Genomic DNA, 23,386 nt, shown 5'->3' with positions numbered 1-23,386 from the left:
TTGTGGCATCTTCCTCATGACACTTTATTGACCTGTCTTTGTTGTTTGCATCCCACAGAGGCGGCGTGACTCTCATGGCCTCTGTATGCCAGAGTCAATGCCTAAGCCCAGCTATGCTGTCCGTCGAAGGTTCTCGGGGCCTCTCCTCTTGCCTCCTCTCGCCCGCCGCCACTCCACTCTGGACACCAAGAAACTGCTAGACCTGGAGGCCCTCTACAAAACAGCCATAGCCAACATCGAGGCCCACAACCTGGACACAATAAGCGATGCCCAGTCTGAGCACAGGTCAGTGATCAGCCTCTTTTTCTAAGCATAATGTCTGTGCTAACACAAACACAAGACTCCCTCATGTAAAATGGGCATATTTACATGAGTGTATATTGACTAATTACTATGGTGTCTAGTCTTTTTCACAAAGTGCCAGTGTGGCTGCTGATTTTCAGTGCAGCCAAGCAGTAGCACATCTGACTTGGCTTGTTTGATCAGTTGATCTGCCCACAACTGTGTTCATGTCTAGCAACTCTTGGTTGGTTGGACAGGCTTTACAGATTGCTAGAATAAATCACATTTAGGCAAATGAGAAATTGTTGCACACAGTCCAAATTATCTACATTTGTAGTGGGGCTTATTTTAAAATAACATTTATTGTGTTTCAGCCTGAAATGGCTAGCTGTTAGAAGATGAAGTTTGTTTTGTTTTGTTTTGATTTTTTTCCAACATGCTTAGTGTCTTTTATGTTATGACTTTTATGTAGGTTATTTAATAATTTATGTGTATATACACTCACCGGCCACTTTATTAGGGTACACCTTGCTAGTAAAAGGTTGGACCCCCTTTTGCCTTCAGAGCTGCCTTAATTCTTTATGGTATACTTTCAACAAGGTGTTGGAAACATTCCTCAGAGATTTTGGTCCATGTTGATATGATAGCATCAGGCAGTTGCTGCAGATTTGTTGGCTGCACTTCTATGACGCGAATCTCCCGTTCCACCACATCCCAAAGGTGCTCTATTGGATTGAGATCTGGTGACTGTGGAGGCCACTGGAGTTCAGGCAACTCATTGTCATGTTCAAGAAATCAGTTTGAGATGATGTGAGCTTTGTGGCAGGGTGCATTATCCTGCTGGAAGTCGCCATCAGAAGATGGCTACACTGTGGTCATAAAGGGATGGACATGGTCAGCAACAACACTCAGGTAGGCTGTGGCATTTAAACAATGCTCAGTTGGTACTAAGGGGCCCAAAGTGTGCCAAGAAAATATCCCCCACAACCATTACACCACCACCACCAGCCTGAACCGTTGATACAACGCAGGATGGATTGGATTGCAGTCTCAGTTTCCTGTTCTTAGCTGACAGGAGTGGCACCCAGTGTGGTCTTCTACTGCTGTAGCCTATCTTCTTCAAGGTTCGACGTGTTGTGCGTTCAGAGATGGTATTCTGCATTCCTTGGTTGTAACAAGTGGTTATTTGAGTTACTGTTGCCTTTCTATCATCTCGAACCGGTCTGCCCATTCTCCTCTGACCTCTCACATCAACATGGCATTTTCAGCCACACAACTGCCGCTCACTGGATATGTTCTCTTTTTCGGCCCATTCTCTGTAAACCCTAGAGATGGTTGTGCATGAAAAAAAATCCCAGTAGATCAGCAGTTTCTAAAATACTCAGACCACGCCACGTTCAAAGTCACTTAAATCACCTTTCTTCCCCGTTCTGATGCTCAGTCTGCACTTCAGCAAGTTGTCTTGACCACCTCTACATGCCTAAATACATTGAGTTGCAGCCCTTTGATTGGCTGATTAGCTATTTGTGTTAACAAGCAATTGAACATTGTACCTAATAAAGTGGCCGGTGTGTGTATATTATGTATTAGGTTGAATAATATTTTCATCAACATTCTGTAAATCTTTACTAGCCTCAAAACAGAAATAGTGCATTTGTTGGCAGGGCTTGTGTAGATCAATTAGGCTATTATATTAGTCTTTAGAACAGTTGCATAGGTTTCATGCTCTTTTGCTGCTTTGTTGAAATGAAAATATGCAACCACACCAGCTTTTCAGAGATAGTTCTGGACATTCCTACCTTATAGAAGAAGGATGTTTTGAAAGCTTGAACTTATCTTCCTAGAAGCAATCTTGTGAAAAACTGTATTTTGCAAAGAGACAAAAGAATCTTGGTGCCTGTGTGGCTGCCGTTACTATATGTGCAGAGCTCATCTTCAGAGAGCAGAGTTTGTAGGTTTAGCCAACTAGAGGCTGGGTTAGCGTCCGCCTCTCCCACTGCCGGAGGTCACAAGAGCTCAGCTCCTTTATTGCGCTTTTGTGTGTGTATCCACGTATTTCATTACGTGGTGCGGCTGGGCTCAGCTGACGCAGGGCAGTTATGGCGAAGTCAAAGGCTAGTCAGCGACTCATCAGATACAGATGCCAGATCAGGAGACGCGACAGAAAGCCCGAGTGAATCAGTTGTTTTGCAGCTGTGTTCATATCTTTCCTCTCAGCTCTCAAATGAATGTTAATTGCTTGTCAGATCAAATGGCAGGGAGATTAAGTGGGAGAAAGGTCAGCAAGAGGGAAGGCAGGGCGGTGGTTTCTCTCTCAGGTGGTTTCCTTTCACTGGGCTCTGCATGATTTAGCCCGTCATGTTTACTATAGCTCTAAAAGGGCAGTGTGACATGAGCATGAATACAGTCAGAAATGATTGGGGACGTCTGTTTGCACTTTCATTGGAACAGTACATTGCAGCTGCACCAGCTAAAACCCTGCTGTTTGACTTTTAGGACCTCCACCTCATCTCAACTTACACTTTTATAAAATTAGGTGTTTTTCTATGACTTTTTAGTAAGTAAATTGGCTCTACATAGAAACATGAACACTCAAGGAACCCTTTGCATGGTTAAAGGGTTCTTTGCATCTTGAAAGGGTTCTTTAGATAGATAAATAATGTGCATGACTATGCACATTATTTCTATATAAAAAATAGTTTGAAAAGATCTCTATAACACCCTAAAGGTTTCTTATATTGTTACAAGCTTGACACTGATAACAATTGAAGAACCCTTTTGGGTGCTATATCGAACCATTTTCAAAAAGATTTTATAGCACATTTTCCATCTGAAGAGCACATTCATGAAGCTTTAAAGGGTTCTTTGAGTGTTCATTGTTCTGTATAGAACCATTTTCTTTACTAAAGAAAATGAAGAAGCATCAATGCAGCGTGGCATGGAGGCGATCAGCCTGAGGTGTTATGGAAGACCAGGTTACTTTGATAGCAGCCTTCAGCTTGTCTGCATTGTTGGGTCTGGTGGCTCTCGTCTTCCTCTTGACAGTACCCCATAGATTCTGTATGGGGTTTAGGTCAGATGAGTTTGCTGGCCAATCAAGCACAAGTGATGCTGTGGTTATTAAACCAGGTTTTGGTACGTTTGGCAGTGTGGGCTGTGCCAAGTCCTGCTGGAAAATGAAATCCATATCTCCATAAAGCTTGTCAGCAGAGGGAAGCATGAAGTGCTGTAAAATGTCCTGGTAGACGGCTGTGCTGACTTTGGACTTGATATAACACAATGGACCAACACTAGCAGATGACATGGCTCCCCAAACCATCACTGATTCCCCAGCATGCACTGCAACATAATGTGCTCTGATTCTCCTATACCAACAACAATCTATGGGACATTGGTTACACCTCAATTCTAAACAATTCTACACAGTTCTACACCAGTCATATCATCAAAATGTATTTCAGCTGGAGTTCATACCAGCATAAACACTTAACGTCAGCTCAGCAGCTCAGAGCCCAAGTCTAAATGAACTTGCAGCAAAGAAAGGATGCCAGGTGCCTAGTTCAAGCGTATAGACAGGAATGAAGACTGAGCTCCTTGGGGCATTTAAATTTAGGATATTTCAAGTGTCCATGTAATGTTTCAAGGTCAACTGCAAGTGTCTGTATTTTACTGTTAAAGTTTTTACATATCTTAAATAAGCAGTGGCCAGTTCAGGTTCTAGCACAGCATTAATCAAAAATAAATGAAAAACATTTATTTCTCTGGCCCACGAATTTTATTCGATTTTTTTTTTTTAATATGGCCCTTTTACTGGTTGAGTTTCACACCCCTGAATTAGACCAAGCACAGTCATTCTATTTTGGCTAAAATAATAAACAGCTTATTGGTACAGATACCTTTTAATATCAAACCACCTTCAGACAGCCTCTACCTGGTTTCCATCCATCCATCCATTTTCTAAGCCGCTTCTCCCTCAGGGTCGCGGGGGGTGCTGGAGCCTATCCCAGCAGTCTTCGGTTTATTTAATCTTCTGGTTTATTTAATCTTATTTATTCTTAACTTTTATTTCTTGTTTTAGTTCTTCTCTTAGTTGTTTATTACTTTTTAACTTATTTTAATTAGTTTTTATTATTATTATTATTATTATTATTATTATTATTATTATATTTTATTATTTTATTAATCTTTTCTTTTGATCTTAATCTCATCAATGAAACCTCAAGTTTTATTATTATTGCTATTTTATCTTTTTTAATTGTTATTTTTAAATTTTCTTTTCACTTAAAATGATTAAATATAGACATTGTTTTCTTTGTCATGTCAATCCCTGTTTTTGTAAACGCTCAGCTACATTGAAAATGAGAAATGCCCTCAATGTATTTCCGAGTCAAAATAAAGGTTGATTGATTGATTGATTGATTGATTGAATGATTGATTGACCTTATGATTTGACTGCGGCTGAGCGTGGCTGTTTTTTCTGCTTTACTCCAAAGTGATTTGTTTGTAGTGTGACTTCTGACGGATGTCCGAATTAAGTCTGTGCTCTCCCACCAGGGCATCATAATAACAGATGAATGTGGAGCAGAACACTGAGTTAACAATACATGCAAGAGATATAAACACTGTATGTTGGTACTGTAATATACAGCAGGTTCCACTCTGCAGCTAAGCAATGTCCATCAGCATTAGAGCAGTCAGAGAGCTGGGCCAAAATGATGCAACAGGAGTGGATGCACTTTATACAATACTTGACATTTAATGGTTTGACTGCAGCTGAATATGCTTCCTTTGGGCTTCAGTCCGATGTGCTTTCTGCCACTGTGCTTCAGTGGGCTTGAGATGAAGATTGTGGGGTTTAAACTAGTAAGCTGAGGAGGAGTTGGGGGCTCATGCGTGTGGTGATGTAACTCGAGCTGGGCGTCACTTGTCTCGGTGCTTGTAACCCGCTACTGCTCGCCAGTCTGCTGCTGTCCCTCACTCTCTCACTCAGCCTGGCGCGGACGGATCGTGCTCACGGCTCCTGTTTAAGGACGATGTTAGTGCTGCACACGTTCGTTGTGAGAAACAAGCGAAAGGAAATGAAGACGGCTTGTGTCGCTGTGTTTGTTTTTCTGTTAAGTGACTATTAAACCCGACTGCAGCTGAAGGAGCCACTCCGCGTTTGTTTTGGCAACTTTTCCTCGACTGAGCCGTTTCCTGGTTTCAGCACCACGCGGCCGTGGACAGCTCCCTCCGCGCCCGGTGACGAAGCAATGATCTGAAAGTTGCGCTGAAAGAAAGCAGCCCGAGTCCCGCCGAGCTTCAGAAACCCCCCAGGTCTCCGGTGCGGAAAGCAGAAGACGCTGTTTGAGGGATGGAGTGCGCGGCTCTGAGTCGAGAGGGCGCCGGCTTCGCCAAGCCGCCCAAACATTTATGGAGGCAACCGCGGACCCACATCCGCATCAAGCAGCGCTACCACTCAGACACGGAGCGCTACCTGTGCTGCAACCGGACTGTGGAGAACCACCGGCCCGGGCTCAAGAAGCCACGCATGTCCTGGCCATCGTCATTCCACAAACGGTAACGTTTATTCAGGCTAGGCTAGGAAATCACACACCCTCGAAAAATAGATTTGCTTGAGATTTGCAACATCATACACTTTAAGACTTTGTTACATTGTTATTACATTAATGCCATAATATCTATTGATTGTTGAACAGTGACACCATCACACCATCAGTCAAATAGCAGACAGAGCTTGTAGATATACAATAAAAAAATAAAGACACCAAAGAGGGTTCTTCATAGAAGAACCATTCTCAGCCATTCTGAGTCTTCTCAGTTGAAGCCACTCCACTCCGAGGTTCTTCAGGCAGCCAAAAGTGTTTTCCCAAAGAATCCCTTTTGGGCAGCTTGTGTTTGTGTCACCTCTCTCAAACGGACAGTACTGGATCTGAAGATTTAGTTCCAAATAAACAGACGTTCTCGCTCCTTTACGGAGCTGTACATGCTCAGAGAGACCGTCAGAAGTGCGTGCCATTCTCACCAGCGTTCTCCCATTCTCTGTATTCGCTATAGAGAAGCTCTTTGTTATGTTAATTTTGTTTTATCTCACCAAAATCACGAGTGCCTTTTTATTATTTGTCTCCTTGGTAATGCCTCACACTTTCCCACACTTGTTACTGCAGCCTTTCAAAACTGAAAAAAAAATCAAGCCGAATCGTACACAACGCGGCCGTGTATCTGCATTCATTTAAAAATAGGTGATGCGATCTCCCCCCAAGCAAGTCATGTTAGCTGCCAGTGATGCATTGAGTTTTGAAAAGCATTGAATCACAGAGAGCTAGAGGTAGGTGTATCAACATGACTCATAGCTCAGGATTTATTTTTTTACTTTATGCTTTATATATATATATATATATATATATATATATATATATATATATATATATAAATGCTGAGTTTCTAGTCCCATGACATTTATATCCCCCCACATTAGATGATTCAATTCATAAAGACATGCTGAAGAGACAGATGTGAGGTCATCCAGCACAGGTATGAGGCACTCTTAGCTGGCAAACACTGCACACTGTTAAAACAAATAACGGTTCTGCACAGGTACATTTTCCATTCATCAAAGTACAAACGATGTAACTGTTCCCTCAAAGGTACAACAGTGATTTAAGGGTCTAATTGTGCACCTTTCATATATTTTCCCAGGTGAAAAGCATGTATATGTACGTTTATGTTCCCTGTCTGAAGGTACTGAGATGTACCCTCGAGGGGACCACCCCAGTGAGAGTTTCCTATGTTTTTTCTGAGAGTGTATAAAAAGCCTGAAAAGATCCCTGAAGAACTGGTTCTCTAGGCTAGACCACACCAACCAAGCAAACACAAACGTTGGGTAGGTGTGTCATACCTGTGTTTGATTGTCGAGAGCGTCTAGAACGTTCTGTCCCCCATTCACTCGGATTCATTTGGCTTATCAGTTCATTTTCTAAACATTATTAAGACTTAGAACATTAGGGTGTGGATGTTTGTTGCAGAATGTTTGGTCAGTGTACAAATGTAACAAAGCTTTTTGACCCCTTAAACAGCCAGGATGGGTCTAATCTTCCATTCCTCACTTCTGTAGCTTTAGAATATCTTGATCCATAAGATATGATAAGCCTAGGAATTAAAATTTAGCATGATACAGAAAAATGCAGCAAGACTTGACAGGATTTAAGCTGTTACTCACAAACCATGTCCGTACATTTGGCAGAGGGTTTTGAGTAAACATTTGAAGAGCCATTTGTGGCTGTTTCAGTGAGAGTTTCTTGCTCAGGAGCTCGTAAATGGGGGAGGTGTTTATGGCATCTGTCTCAGGGACAGACCGCCTGCATAATTATGTGGCCAGCCAATGAAATGAACTGTAATTAAATTAAGTGTAAATTTCAGAATTATCTGCTGTTCCTCTTCTATTACTGGGCATAGCGCTGGCGTTGCACATGGCACAGTATGGGAACAGTGGGTTTAAAGACGATGAAATGTTGTGTAGTTATACAGTTGTGTGCAAAAGTTTGGGTGCATCTGGTCAAACGACCAGGAAAATAAGTAAGATCTCAGTTCTTCACATTATGAGAGTTTGTTTGTTGAATTTAACATATTGGGGGAAAAAGCAAATATGAATTTGACTTGTGGCTTTTGCACAGGCCACATTTTATATGATTTTTTTTTTCTCATGTGTTCTGAACGTGTTGAACAAAACCTTGTATCTCCAAAATGATAACTTTACAGGAGATGATTGTATTGATTTGGACCCTTGCTATTTTAAAATTTCAGAGACTTTAATGGGTTAGGGTAACTGTGAAAGGTGACTTTTATTCTTACATACACATCGTCACATACACATGAGCAGATTCATTATTATTATTATTGTATTTATTCATTTTACTAATTTATTTTGGCCTGTGGCATGTTCTTGTCAGACATCAGGCTGACAGCTGAGCCACTGCCTTAACATGATGCATATTAATGGGGTTTTTAGACTCCATTAGTTGCCAAGCAATTTCCCCCTTCCTTTCCCCTCTCCTGACTGTGGACGTTACACACGCACACAACTTTAATCACCTGCAGTGGAAGCAAGAGCCTCCTGGGGACCCTGCTGTGACCAGCTCTATAGCTTATCGAGCTGCAGCTCCATGAGAGCTCCTTGATTGCATGTCCAAGCTGAGATGCCCTGCTCAGCTCCTGGCACATTAACACACCCTATATGACTTCTAGCATTTGCCCACTTCACTGCACTCTCACTGCAAAGGATATTGGAGGTTACCAAAGGATGGTGTTGCTATGGAGCCCATCAGATTTCTAGGAATGGACATAAAAACACACAGCAGAGAAGCTTCACTAATTATAGTTGCAGTAAGTTGACCTACACTCATTTAATGGAGGTGCAAGATCATGTTTAAGATGGAAATATTGTCCTGTGGTAAACACTGGTAAACATTGATGGGTCTTATTGTATTATGTACTTGGATGTTGAGACAACACAAATAAACAGTACTATGCGATAGTCAGTGGCCGTTTATTTAATTTCCAGTTAAAACAACCATTAAGTTATATTTTCAGCATCAGGAAAAAAGCAGAAACATATGTTGAGAATGAGAATTACGCAGAAGCCTCAAGAACTAAAACAATTTTCACATTTAAAATTTTTTTTACAGTGTCCACGTTTCACTTATATTACAGCTTTTATTCTTCTTGGAACACTTGCTTTTAGCTTTCCAAAGTAATTAGCAGTGATATTTGTCCACACCTTCGAAGTTCAGTCTTAGAAGTTGTTTGCATTTTTTTACTTCTCACGATCTAAGTAATCCCAATTCCAAACTTAGACTCATCAAACAAGCTAGGTTTGATGTTTTAGGGCTAATTTTTCTCCATTTGCTTTTATCAGTAAAAGCTTCTTGACTGCTAGACATTCTTTCAGCCAACTCTAGCATTAAGTTTTCTTCTCACAGTGGCAGGATGGACGGAAACGTGGAATTTTCAGATATGAAACAAGTGTGGCGCTTTCTCATGTCTCTCTGAGATGAAAGATTTAAGTACTGCTTATCTGGTGAAGGCTGTTTTGGTGGTCTCCAGCCCATGTGTCAGACACAAGGCCAATAGCATGGTACTATGGGGCCAATGAAATTATCATAATTTTCTATTAATATTAGCCACTTTCACAACGTGCTGCACTACAATCCCCAGAATGCACTGCACAATGTGTGTAATGTATTGCAGCCTATTGTAGTGTGCATAATGTTGTGCACTGTAGCCTCTTTATATATTTATTCGTTTATTTATCTTGTTTTAGAATATTTCAGGCATTCATTATGTAATATTTTGAGGTTCACTACAACTGCCTGTATTTTGATGTTGGTGTTTTGGCATATTTTGAACAAACAATAGCCGGCCCAGGTTATACTAACTGGTTGTTTAACATGCAAATAAAAACACAGATGTTCTCTGGCCCATAGATCTGTAGAGGTTTTTTTTTAAGGTGGCTCTTTTAGTGGTTGTGTTTATCAGTTGTTATCAGTACCGTTTTCTCTGTATCTTAATCATTTTAAACTTCTATTTTTTCATTTATGTTCCTTTGACTTTACCCTTCTTTATGCGAGTCAGTGATCTTCTGATTTCCTGAGAAATATTTCCTGAAAAATCAATAAATTGTACTTGGACAAATGAAGGGTTTCTGACTTTTGCCCAGTATTATCAGTCTTTGTGAAAAGACGTCCAGCTTGTTTTAGCTACTGTGGTTTCTGTGCTCTGTGTTGTCTCTGAGGTCTCGGAGGTCCTTGATTATCTGTCTTCTAATGCGATGATAAGTAATGCCTTGTTCTCTTAAGTAATTCTTCTCCCAGGCCCCTCCAGCTACAGTGAGTGATGTAGCTGTTCTGTTGTGATTGTGGAACAATCAATTTATGGATTGCTGAACATACGACCTCTGGTTTTCAGCTGCAGTCTTAAAAATAGTGGTTCCTAAATGTTTCTTGGCTTGGACATATCATTCTACCTTTTACATCTTAATAACATGTGGAGGTTCTTTACACTATAAAAATGTTCTTCCCTTACACATCTCATCAAACCATTCTTTAAAGAACCATCTAGTGAAGTGTTTATGGGGAAGCAAAAGTAGTTCTTCCATGGCTTTGCCTCAAAATAACTCTTTTGGCACTTTTATTTTTGAGAGTATTATGCGTAGGAATCACAGCGACTGCTGAGCTCGCTGAGAGGAGGTGGCTTGAAAAGGCCTGGCCACAGTTTCATTGAAAGTGCAATCACACGTTATTATAATGTCTTCTTTAATATTGCAAGGATCGCACCTTTTTACTTCTCAACTTTAGACAACACTGAATAATGATCGCCTTTAATTTGGTTATTTCAAGCATTGGTGATGTTTTAGTGCTAGTGACATTGTATTGGGCACTTATTTCACACGAGTAGTGTGAACAGTGGTGCTTTATTTTCCAGCTGTTATTGGCCACAGCCACACCACACATGAGCGCAGTTTTTCTCAAACAGCTTGATCACTACCCAGCTCGCCTCTCTCTTGTGCTCTCTCTCACTCTGCTCACACACACTTTTGCACATATCACCAGGGCCGTTCCTATCCCCGCCCTCTATTGTGCAACAAAACTGCAATAAATGCTAAAACCTGTAACTACAAGCACTATTAGATGCATTTACACCATGTCTGTCCCTGCTTGGTCTTCTTGGATGAATCATTTTGGAGCAAAATTGTAATTGTGGTTTTACAAATATTGAGAGTTAAACGTGATCATTTTCAATAAATGGAGCTCCAGGTCTGATTTTTTTATAACCAAGAAGACCAGAACATCCTGTTTTCAGGGCTTGAAGCTTTTAGTGCCAATTGCAGTTGATAGCCAGTATTAGGTTCACAAGCTGTGCCTTATTAGGTTTGAATCTCAAATCATAGGATTAAAAATTCTTAAGAAATGTTGAACAATCTAGCAGATTTTGCCCTTTGAAAATTGCAGCCATATCTGTATTGAGGTCTTAATTCAAAAACAGTGAATGGTTCAGCCCCTTTCAGTGATGTAAGATCCAGTTAGAAAGGCAGCAAATATAAGACTTCTTTCATGTTTTTTCTGTTTTTGGATAGATTTCACATTAAAATGCCATTATAGATGTTTTAGTTGTGGACTGAAAAAGCAGCTGTAGGTATCAGGGCTCTTCTATTACTCACTGAGGCGTCCTTGGCTTTTACACTGAGCTCTGCACCCAGCATAAAAGCCCTGAACTCTGTTTCCTAAAAGCATTGTAGAGTCAAGATGGGCCGAAATGTCTGAGAGAATGATGCTCGCTCTGCCATCTTACTGTGATCTTAATGCTCCAGTGCTTTTTATGGAAATTCACTACAGAGCAGTATTTTGGTATTTCACTTAAAAATCAGCTCAAAACTGCTTGTTTCTTCTTAATTAACCATTGACATTTGCAAATAAAAGACATGATTCATTGATGTTACCATTCATACACTTAAATTTTCAAGTCAAAACCAAAACCATATGCTGACAATTTGCAATAAAATTCTCATTAGTAAGTACTTTAGTACTTCTGTAGCTGCCAAGAGCATTCAGTAGTCTTTATATAAATGAGTATATTTATACTCTACTGGAAAGAGTACATTTTGAGAATATATATATATATATATATATATATATATATATGGTTTAGATCATTTAGATTATTTAGATTAGATAGTCCACTTGCATAAGGAATGGAAAAGACAAATGAAATAAGCGAAAATAAACAGGAGAAAACTATTAAAAGCTAAATAGAAAATGACACTTTTAAGAACCCTACAAGACCTGGTTGACCTCCAAAACTGTCACCATCAGATTAACAGTAATTGAACTGTAAAGAGAAAGGATGCGTAGATGTTGAGAACCCATTACTGAGAAAAGGAAACAGGCAAAAAAAAAAAAGAAGATTTGCAAATTAGACAAAGAAGTTGCTGTTGTTTTTAGAACTGACCACTCAAGAGTCCAGACCTCAGCATCACTGAATGTGCTTGGGATTAGTTGGATCGTGAGAAGCAGAAAATGCAACCGAATTCTAAGACTGAACTTTGCAGATTTGGGAAAAATATCCCTGTAGATTTCTCAGGATAACTGAAAACAGCCAATGAAGGCATGGTGGACACAATACATTAAAAAAAAATTTTTAAATATTACATTTGATTGAAAAGTTTGTGTAACATTTGGTTAAATATAATTTTTTTTCCTGATGCTCAGAAAGGGGTAGCCTGTGCTTCATGGCCATTTTGACTGGAAATGAAATGAACAAGGACGGTCACTGACTTTTGCACACTACTGTAAATTAAATGTACATTATTTGCACGCTTGCGCAAAGTTGTTAAATTATAATTATCAGAATGCTTTGGTGAGGGATTCAACAACACTGCCTGCCTGTGTCTTATATGAATGATGTAGGAGGGAGCCGAGTTTGTTTAAGAGCTCCATCTTTTCATTTGGAACAGAGTACTTGTTTGAGCCGATGAGCATATGCCTCGAGGGACCTTCTAACGCTGTGCATATGTGCATATGAAGGAGGGAGGTGGGTTCGCTTGTTGACTGAGAAACAGCTTTTCATTTAAATAAGCTACCTGTTTGAACTAAGGAGTCTGTGTCTCTAGGGATGACGTTTAGCACCGAATTGTTTGGAAACCTTGTCTGGAGGCGAAGTGAATTGGAATAGCTGAGCGGAAGTAATTTTGCTAAGTGCTTGTGATTTGTTGACAATGCCAACAAAACTGTAAAAACATAATATGTGTTGGCTGCTGCATTATTTGGCAAGAGGTAAAATATTAGATTGGATTCAATATTGTGAAACAGGTAAAGCAGCAATATGTCTTGTCATAATTTTATATTTGTTTCTCCTGCAAACAGAAACTGGTGATTAAACGAAAGAAAGAAAGTCCATTAGCTTGATAGCTTGCATGTTTTGTAAATGTAATATTTTGTCAATTTTAATATCTTCTTGAAGATGATATGAGTTTTCCTTTCCTAGGATATGTCCGTTTGTATACAATCATCAGTCCAGTCCAACATCTCTTGCCTAAGAATCTTGCTTGCCTGTGCATTTATAACCAACGAGCTTCAGTGATTATGTGCCACAAGTGATGAATTGGATCAGTTGGACTAATTCAGCATACTTCCATACTGAGCTGTTGTGGGTGTTGTCCTTTGGAAAAGGAGACACTAGCAGAATAAATCATTTGATCGTTTATTTGACCAGGGGAAACCATGTTTACTCTGTGCGATTCATTGATTTCCTGCTGGATCCCTTGGGACCATTATAGGAGAGATCTTTTTTCATTTAGTTCTTCTATCACTGTGTGTCTTCTGTGATGTAGTGAGGCTTTATGGCATTCTTCATTTTATTCCCTGTCTTGCTTTGTTTTTGTTTCTCTCTTTTTAATGTCACATGGACGACATTTTGGGGCTGTTTATTACCACTGTAGTCGTCAAGTCCAGTCTCACACTTGGGTTCTTTCTGTTGTCTCGGACTCAGTCTCGTTCTGTTGTGTCAGACTCAGATGCTTTCTGTTACCTCAACTCAGGTTCTTTCTGTTGTCTCGGACTCTGCTTCGTTCTGTTGTCTCGGACTCGGCTTCGTTCTGTTGTCTCGGACTCGGCTTTGTTCTGTTGTCTCGGACTCGGCTTCGTTCTGTTGTCTCGGACTTGGCTTCGTTCTGTTCTCTCGGACTCAGGATCGTTCTGTTCTCTCGGACTCAGGATCGTTTTGTTGTCTCAGACTCGGCTTTGTTCTGTTGTCTCGGGTTCAGCTTTGTTCTGTTGTCTCGGACTCAGCTTCGTTCTGTTGTCTCGGACTCAGCTTCGTTCTGTTGTCTCGGGCTCGGCTTCCTTCTGTTGTCTCGGACTCGGCTTCCTTCTGTTGTCTCGGACTCGGCTTCCTTCTGTTGTCTCAGACTCGGCTTTGTTCCGTTGTCTCGGACTCGGCTTTGTTCCGTTGTCTCTGATTCAGCTTCGTTCTGTTGTCTCGGACTCGGCTTTGTTCCGTTGTCTCTGATTCAGCTTCGTTCTGTTGTCTCAGACTCAGGTTCTTCCCGTTGTCTCGGACTCAGGTTCTTCCCGTTGTCTCGGACTCAGGTTCTTGACGTTGTCTCGGACTCAGGTTCTTGACGTTGCTTCGACTCAGGTTTGTTCTTTTGTCTCAGACTCAGATTCTTTTTATTGTCTTGGACTTGTTTTTCCTGTTGTCTCGGGGCTCAGGTTCTTTCTATTGCCTCAGACTTGGGTTCTCTCTTTTGTCTCGGATTAAGGTTCTTTCTTTCGTCATGGACTCAGGTTCCTTGTCTTGAATCGGACTCAGATTCTTTCTTGTGTCTCGGACAATGAGAAAATGATAGCAGGAAATATAAAGCATGTACAATCTTGTTCTAAAGAAAAGAATTCAACATTAACTTTTCATCAAATTGGGATTAATTGGATTTCCAGGGTTAGTCTCTCATGAGTCTGCACTGTAAGCAAAGTCTTAATAACCAGGACAAAGTCAATCACATCTCTGTCTAGAATAAAGGAAAAATGAGAGCCCTGATGCTGTTAATAACATGTTCTGTCTGAAAATGCTAAAACAAATATGTGGATATTACATTCAGTGAATGTTTGTAGAAACCATGTTACTTAACAATAGCTCTGCTTTGTTCCAGGCTCTGTGGTAAGCTCACAGATCAGCTACACTACGTTTTCATTTTACTGGCCAAAGTATTTACCAGACTGGAAGAACATTTTGTTCTCAGTGTTTTAAAATCCATTTGCTTTTTGCTCACCGCTGCTCGTTCCAGGCAGTTCCATGAGTGTGTCTGAATTCTCCTTTTTCCGAGCAGCAGTAGGTGAATGAAAAACACAGCTAGTGGAGAAGATAATTATGAATATTATAATTACCCCTGATGACAACCAAGACATTAATACTCTTAACGCTAAGGGGTACCTTATCTGCTGACACTGTACCTGTCTAGTCTTTTAACAAATCAGTCTTTTAACAAATTAAATGCCTGCCGTCCTTATCTAATGCATATATGATCATTTGAAATATTTGCCAGTGAAAATCAAAGAAAGATACATTATCAAAACAGATTAAAACAACATGTCAAATAATTTTGCACTTGCAGTTCTTTTGTATGTCTAGTTAAGGACAGTTAACAAATCGCATACAGTACTGTACACATTTAATTTCTAGTCAAAATGGCCAATATGTACAAGGTATTTTTTTTTTTCAGTATCAAGAAAAAAGCTAAATAAATAAATATTAATAGAAATTACACAGAAGCATTAACACCTAATTGTATAATCCTTTTTTTCAGTATTTAATTTGTCTTATTTGTTCTTATGGTTTTAATTCTTTACAGGAGACCTTAATTTTAGTTTTTGTAAAGAAAAAAACACCTGCAGAGATATTTTTTCCACACCTTCAAAGTTCAATCTTAGAAGTTGGTTGTATTTTCTGCTTCTCACGATCCAAGTAATCCCAGTTACAATCCTAGGCCCAATCCCATTTTACCTCTTGCCCCTACCACTCAGACCTTACCCCTCTGTTTTGCACGTTCACACCTAGGGGTAGGGTGTCCCAATATTTGTTGAGACAGATAGATAAGGTGAAGTGTTAGGACTACAGGGCTCTCCAAACAGAGGGTTTTCAGAGTCACACTCCAAATTGAGTGTTAATTGAAAAAAAGGAAAACCTGCAAGATGGGGACCAAAGGGATCCACAGATGTGAGTATTTTCACTGTGGAAAAATTACAGTAACCACTGCATTATTTTAGTTTAATATCATTTCAATGTATCATGGTCCTTTTCTTCATAACAAGCATAAAAATAGGCTAGTAGTGTGCTGATGTCTCGGTAGCTAGCTAGCTAAATTTCCTGTTCCACCTTAAATGGTGCAGTAGTTATATTTCTGCACCTCAGGCATCAAAACTGCTGCTCTATTTAAGGTGGGATGGGAAATTTCAAACAAGAAATGGGTGAATAGCTCACTTCAGCTTCATGTCACTTAAGAATTAGATTGGTGATAATAAATAATTGTCGCATCTCCCACTTTTCGAAGGCATATGGTACCCTAAATTTAACTAAAGCCCAGCAGTGAGAAGCTGAACTTTACCCATCTCTGCTATCACTGCACAGTGGGGTCGCCTACAGAGCAGTGCTGGTAGCCTGTTAATGAAGCAATGTTCTTTATTTGAGGGTCCCACTTTGTAGATGAAGCTTTCAACTGCTATCCCTTGTAACTCAGTTCCAAGGGGCAAGGAGACACTTCAAAACAGTGGAGTGGAGCTTTATTTTTTGAAGGATTGAGATGTTTATCTGATGGTGGCAGTTCTGGTGGCCTACCAGCTTTTGCATGGTTGTTAGTCATTTAGGATAACACAATTTCAATGACTCCATAGAAAACAGCTTTTGCTGGGAGCTGTAATTTATTGGTTTTAAGGTTGAAAGAATAGAAGAGTGGCAGCCGATGCACAGAAGCAAAGAGTGGACAGAATAAATACTGATAGATGGGAAAACACACAAAATGACATCTGCACAGCACTGTATGTTTTATATGTGTATGTATATGTAATGTGTTAAAACTGTGCTAACACAAAAATCATAATGTTAATAGTAGCCTCTCCCTTTGCTGCTTTGCACAGTGACCACTACTAGATGGCATAGTTATATGCCATCAAGGCCTCTGCCCTTAATACTCTTTGATGACCGTTCCCAGGTCAGGCGAATCTACTCAGCCAGCTGCAGACCGGCATCAGAAAATCTGTGAAGGTCTAAAATGGTACAAATTAAAGGTAGATTTTACAAAAAAATGAATGTATGTGTCACATTTCATGACATCTTTGCTCATTTTTGACACGATTACTTATACAGTTTCTATTCTGGGCTTGTGGTTTGAGCAATCGCAGACCTGTGATGTGACTTGCAAACGTGGTCGTGATGGAAAATAACGAGCCTTTTGATTTGTTTCACTTCAGTTTTTCAGCAGAAAAGCAAAGAAAGATAAAAATCAAGAAAACCTCAATATCTCCATGACTCATGGCATGGTTACCTCAACAAAGGGGCCTTTAATTCCAAAGCAATTTTCCTTTGTTGAGAACAATTCACTCCAACTTCACTACAAACAATACTAGCTTACAAAAAATTTAATATATTCTTATGTTATATCTTCTTATGACTCATAAACCTTAGCAAAGAGCAAACTGTGTATTTTAAATTGATCCATGCTTTGTACTGTACTTGCCCTTTTGCTTAAACATAAGCAATGAAGTGATGAAGTGTTGACTGATAGATCATTTATACTGGTGCCATGTTGTGATGTTGATTTTCAGTTTTAGCTGTATTGATAATAACGAGCATTATATCCATGATAGCGTTCTATTCCATTATGTAGTGGTTGCTAAGTCTTTATTCTATTTATACACTTTACACGATATTCATGACCAGTTTACTGCCATGTGCCATTTGAAGAAGCAGATCAAAATGCTTAAAAACTGAATAAATAATAAGATTCTTTTTTGAAACGTGGTTCCTGTGATTAACGTTCAATACTGTTTTGGTGCCATTCAAAATAAACTATTTCAGATTTGTAAGTTCTGTGTTTTAGCAGAGTGACGATAAGCACGAGTTTATTAACGTTAGGGCCCATAACCTACATTATTCTTGTGTTTTATGTCTTTTCCCTGTAGTCTGCCTGTAATATTTGTGTACGTATTATGTACCAAAAACAGTCAGACATTTTTAACCTCTCTTTAATCCTTACAATTAATCAGGCTGTTTTTGTTGCTGTGTCTTTAAGGCTGATGTATGTAAATGAGCATTGTCTGATTGAGTGCCCTGTGCTGGGCCTCGTTCAAAAACATCTTCAGCATAAATGGGGCAGGGCTAAACTGCCGCAGGCTGAATAAGCGGGTTTATGTAAATGTTTTCGTGACAAATGGGCTGTTTTTGCATCTTATTTTGCATATTATGACTGTATGGACTGGGGAATGAATGGTAAGTTTGGAAATTTTAACAATATGTACAAACTACATCAAACTTTTATGTTTAAAAATGAACATAATTCAGTTTTGCGTGATATGAGCCCTTTAAGACGACCTGATAGGTCATCTGATACTGTAAATATTTGGAAATCTTTATCAGTACTCCCCAGCACTAAGATCATAAATAACATAGGCACAGCAACAAATCATATGCATCTTTCCTTGCGTTTTTTTTTTTTTACCGGACACAAGCTGAAGCCCTAAGTGAGAGGAAGCCACTTTGTTGTAAATTAGAGGGACAGAATGTTCTGTTTGGCACTACACAGCCCTCCGATTCACAAACACTTCCTTTTCCTCTGCCCCTCCCAACTCGCCAGCCACTGTCCCATTTTTTGAAATGAAACTCATTTCTCATGTCCGTGGTGAGTGCTTGTCATAGGACCGGCTGTGGCATGGCAGGAGGCAGAAAGGGGTCATGCCACCTCTCCCTCTGCTGCTTGGCGCAGTGTCCACTAATAGATGGCTCATGTTATAACAGAGGTCCCTCAGACCTTAATACTCTTTGATGACCGTTCCCAGGTCAGGCGAATGTGCTCAGCCAGCTGCAGACTGCCATCAAAAGATCATTTGGCTCACTACTAACTCCCCCACTACCCGTTATGACGTGCATCATCCAGCTTTTCATCTGTCATAATTTCACTGCTCTCTCAACCTCAAAGATGTGACCACCACATAAAACAGTAACCATATTTGACATGGCTTTCTTCACCCTTGAGATGTGTTCGGTGTTTTGATCTTTTGGTTGCATTTGCACCTGTGAGGGTACTGGAAACTTCCAGGCTAATGTTGTAGCCATCACCTCGGATGATACAGCCCTGGCTTGGTGATATTGAGTCTCATGTACTGGATTGAGTCAAGATGAAGCTGAAGTTAGCTTCTTATTCTCATTTCCCTCTCCACCTTAAATGGTGTAGCAGTTACATGCAGACTCCTGGAATGGAAAATCAAATAAGGAGTACCCTCGGGAGATTAGTGTATCAAATTTGGCATGGCGATGTGAATTTGGTACAGGCTGAGCAGTGCTCTACAGAGTTACTTCGTTACTTTTTTTTTTTTCATTTCTGATGTAGCAAATTTAGTATGTGAATCATGTGAAGATCGCAGCCGCAAGAATTGCAAAAAGAGAAGACGGTGAAAAAAGCTGCTTAAGGAGGATGAGGACATATCTGAGCAGTGAGAATTACTGACTTTCAGCTAGCATTAGTATTAGTTTGTAGCATATTGACTGTTATAATTATGTCACTTTTAAGATAAAAGCTTTCAACAGTTTTCTTTTTTATCACTAGCTAGCCACCTTGGTTATTTCATAGTAGCATGTAAATTCTAAATAAGAATAAAAACGGAAGAATGTGAAAATGCACAGATTTTAGAAAAAGGTATTGTGTGGATATTTTGCTGTACTGTGTATGTGAGTGAGTAAGTAAGTGAGTGAGTGTGTGTGTAGCAAGAGAAATATAGATATAGAGTTTGTGGTGGGCTGGTCAGCATCATGTAACTCCCAGTCTGAAAATAAGTCCCTCTACAGCCCAGCATGAGAATTTTTTTTGAATAGTTTTGAGATGAGCCCAAAATATCCTTTTTTAACTACGTGCAGGGTGTTGTGAGGCAACGTGGTACCCAAATAAAACATTGCTTTTCAGATATACCTCTATGTTATCATTATCAACATTGAATATAATAACTCAGAAGACACATATAGGTTCACTGGTTATTTTTGATAGGAAGTAAATGGACTATATTTAAGTTGTCTTGACCCCTGGATTCTGTCACCTCCACTGTAAAGGGATATGAGTCAGTAAGTTTCTCTACAGTGCAGCATTTTACATCAAACCATTGTGGATTAATTTGTTTACGTCTCAACCTTTTGGATTTTACAGAACAATGATAGGAATTCACTATTAATAATAACTGTTTTTTGGCTTGGATGTATGGTTCTAGGTAGACATTTAGTCAGCATAATAAGTTTATATTATATGGAAATTTGAAACCTACAAAAACCTTTTCACGCTTGCACAGTTCATTTAAATGTTCTTTAACCCTGTTGCTCAAGAGACCCATGGTGCTGTTTGGCGTAGTGGACAGGGTGGACGGTAAAGATTAGCTCAATGGCACTACACTGAGATGAACAAAACAACAAGACTGGTCTTGAATCTTAATACTAGAAGGTATGGAAATGGTAGCCATAGTAATATGCAAAAGCTCAGTCAATACAGTGGGTGAAATACCTTGCCTTCCAGCAGTAGTGGGGGTAACACTTGAGTTACAAGGGTAATGATGTAGCCTGTAGATTGATAAATGTGCAGGCCAAGACAAAAACGAAAACATTTAAAACAAGTACATCTAATCCAGTACTAATGTGTTTGTGACATAGAGAAACTCTTAACGATAACCAGTCACACAAGGGCCATAAAGCCTTTTGGCTCCAAAGCCTTTGTAAATATGCCCCTATCTTCCTGTACTTTTTAGTCCATCTAGATTGGCAGTTAACACTGCTGTGGTACGGGCCTGGCCACATGGTGCAGGCCGGAATTTTGGAGCTGTCTGAGTCAGAGCCTCTGGGAAATGTGCAGTAATCATGGTTGAGCAGCATGCCAGACATCCTGCTGGAGAACGAGCCCGGGCAGCTGATACAAAACACTGTTTGGTGGCAGTCTGAAGTAAAATTAGCCTTTGTTGGTCTGAAAGTAAGGCCAAAAATTATAAATCATCTGACAACATTAAGATCTCACCGATTTGTCACTGTCGCTGAAAATGCTAGTGATTTAGTAGCAATATCTATAAATTTTACACTGTAATGAGCAGAAATCTCTACTATAATGCTGATGTATGGTTTTACAGCCTTATGACAGTCTTTACAGATATTTCTCTATAAAAGCAAAGAATCCAGAACCATTTGCTCACCCTTGTTGTGACAATTCAAGCTGAACTTCTAAACGTGAACACAAAATGCTGGTAAAATAACAAAAACATGTAAAATGCATTTAAAACCAGCCTTTGGCATCATCCTCAAAAACCTAATGAAATATATTTGACATCTGATGAGTTGGGACAGACAAAAAGCCTCTCTAGTGCTACATTAAGAATACTATCAAAAACTATGAGTACAAATCATTTTTATTCAGTGCTTCTCATTCAGTGCTGAATCATCCAAATAAAAAAACTATTAGGTTTGTTCAAAAGAAACTTGCTGACTCAGATTTCTTTACAGGAACCAGAGGTTGCACCATCTACAGTGCAATTCACCCTCCAAATTGGCTAGCAGAAAAAGGCAATAAGACAATATCAATCATTATCATTATTTATGTCACAGTGTGCCATAATATGCTTTAGTCATCATATCATGGATATTGTATTACGGTGTGTCATAAATAACATTAACGATTGATATTGTCTCATTGCCTTTCCCTGCTAGCCATTTTGGAAGGTGACTTAAATGGTTACATTTTCACTGTAGATGGGGCGACCTTTGGGTCCTATCACCACCATTGTAAAGAAATCTGAGTCAGTACGTTTCTCTTTAACAAACCTAATCTCTGTTCTCTGCATCACACCAGTCTGAATAACTTTGACTTTGTTTACATCTCAACAACTGAATTATGCAGCAGTTCTGAAAACTTATTGGAATTTTCCTGTAAGAAAGGTTGACCATATTCATTTCTGTTGGTGGATTTTATCAGATATTGGAAATTTTAGCTCATTCAAATCAGTAATTGTATCAGTGGCCACATTCTCACAGTCAAGGATAGTGAATTGCTGTGGAAAAGCTGATCTGGTTTCTAGACACGTTCTCGGTCTTAGTCATGTTTGCTGGTTTCTCAGTTTAGCACGACATGTCAACATGCGGCTGTAGAACTCCTCACAGCCACATGAGGTTCTCTGTAAATGTGCAAGTGATTATGTATGTATTATTTGAATTTGGCAGTGTATCATGTGGTTGGTATATCATCAAATAAAATGTTTAAAATCTTCACTTCACTTTCTGCCACTGTGGGATACGAACTTGATAGAGTTGCTGGCTTTTCTCACCTTTTCTAAGCTTGTAAATGAGCACGAAGCTCCTGCGGTGATGGGGCTTCACACCCCCCCGTACATGCCGTGAAGATACCCTGGTGTGATACTGATTATTAGGCGCTTTCTTGCTCTCTGCAGACGCTCAGTTCTGTGTTTCTTGCTTGGATTGCACATGTAATGATGAAAGAATAAAACCCATAATAAGCAGTAAATCTGTTGTACTTTATACAGGTTGTAAACATATGGTCTGAGCACTTCAGTGTTCTTATTGCTCAGCATAATTTGTGTGTCTGAGTCACGATATAACCTGCCAGATTGTGAACATTTGTGTGTGTGTGTAACTAAATGATGACACTGCAATTACATTTGATATGAGACCATCAAGTGTGTGTAACTAAGTTGATTGGTTATTATGTAAGTTATGGTGGTGCCATTGTAAAAAGCTTGGATGTTGTTTGTTTTTTTTTTTTTGCTGGATACAAATTAAATACCAAAAAAAAAAAACCCTGCACAGTGCACAAAGTCCACAGCTGTCATTCATTTACAAAACCAATTCTGTAAAAGTTGGGACAGTATATGAAATGCAGATTAAGAACAGAAAACAGTGATTTATGTTATCCACTACAAACACAAGATATTTAATGTTTTACTTTGTCAGTGTCATTGTGTTTTTGTTAGCATATGCTTTTTCTGAAGCTGATGCTTGGTACATATTCCAAAACATCTGGGAGAGGGGCAATTTATGACTAGGAACATTGTGGATCTTAAGCAAGTAATGCAATCATGCATGGACATAAAAGGAGCATCCAGGAAAGCAGAGAACTTTATGAGCAAGGCAGGGTCGAGGCTCACCACCTTGCCAAAAATCCATCAGCAAACAGTCCAACAGTTTGAAAATGGCATTCCTCAGTGAGTGATTGCAAGGACTTAGGTATTTCACTCTCTGCGATGCATAATGTCATTAATAGGACAAGGCTGAAAAATGAAAGCAAGTCGCTCTGACTGCTTTACAT

The 23,386-nt window shown here is 39.6% G+C and overlaps 1 protein-coding gene across 4 annotated transcripts in view; it reads left to right on the top strand.

The window, feature by feature from the left end:
- The window catches only part of LOC108430117 (cAMP-specific 3',5'-cyclic phosphodiesterase 4C), a 95,700-nt gene that overhangs the window by 14,458 nt on the left and 57,856 nt on the right, over positions 1-23,386 (top strand). For 2 of the 4 annotated variants that reach the window (XM_017702333.2, XM_017702329.2), the window contains exon 3: positions 59-285. In XM_017702333.2, coding sequence (XP_017557822.1) covers positions 59-285 — 227 coding nt within the window. Of the gene's footprint in view, positions 1-58; positions 286-5,248; positions 5,842-23,386 lie in introns of those variants that run through there. The other 2 variants (XM_017702334.2, XM_017702332.2) reach the window with 1 other exon arrangement.

Source organism: Pygocentrus nattereri, chromosome 15, assembly GCF_015220715.1.
Source record: "Pygocentrus nattereri isolate fPygNat1 chromosome 15, fPygNat1.pri, whole genome shotgun sequence".
Lineage (NCBI taxonomy): Eukaryota > Metazoa > Chordata > Actinopteri > Characiformes > Serrasalmidae > Pygocentrus > Pygocentrus nattereri.
This window is presented reverse-complemented; position numbering and strand designations above follow the sequence as displayed.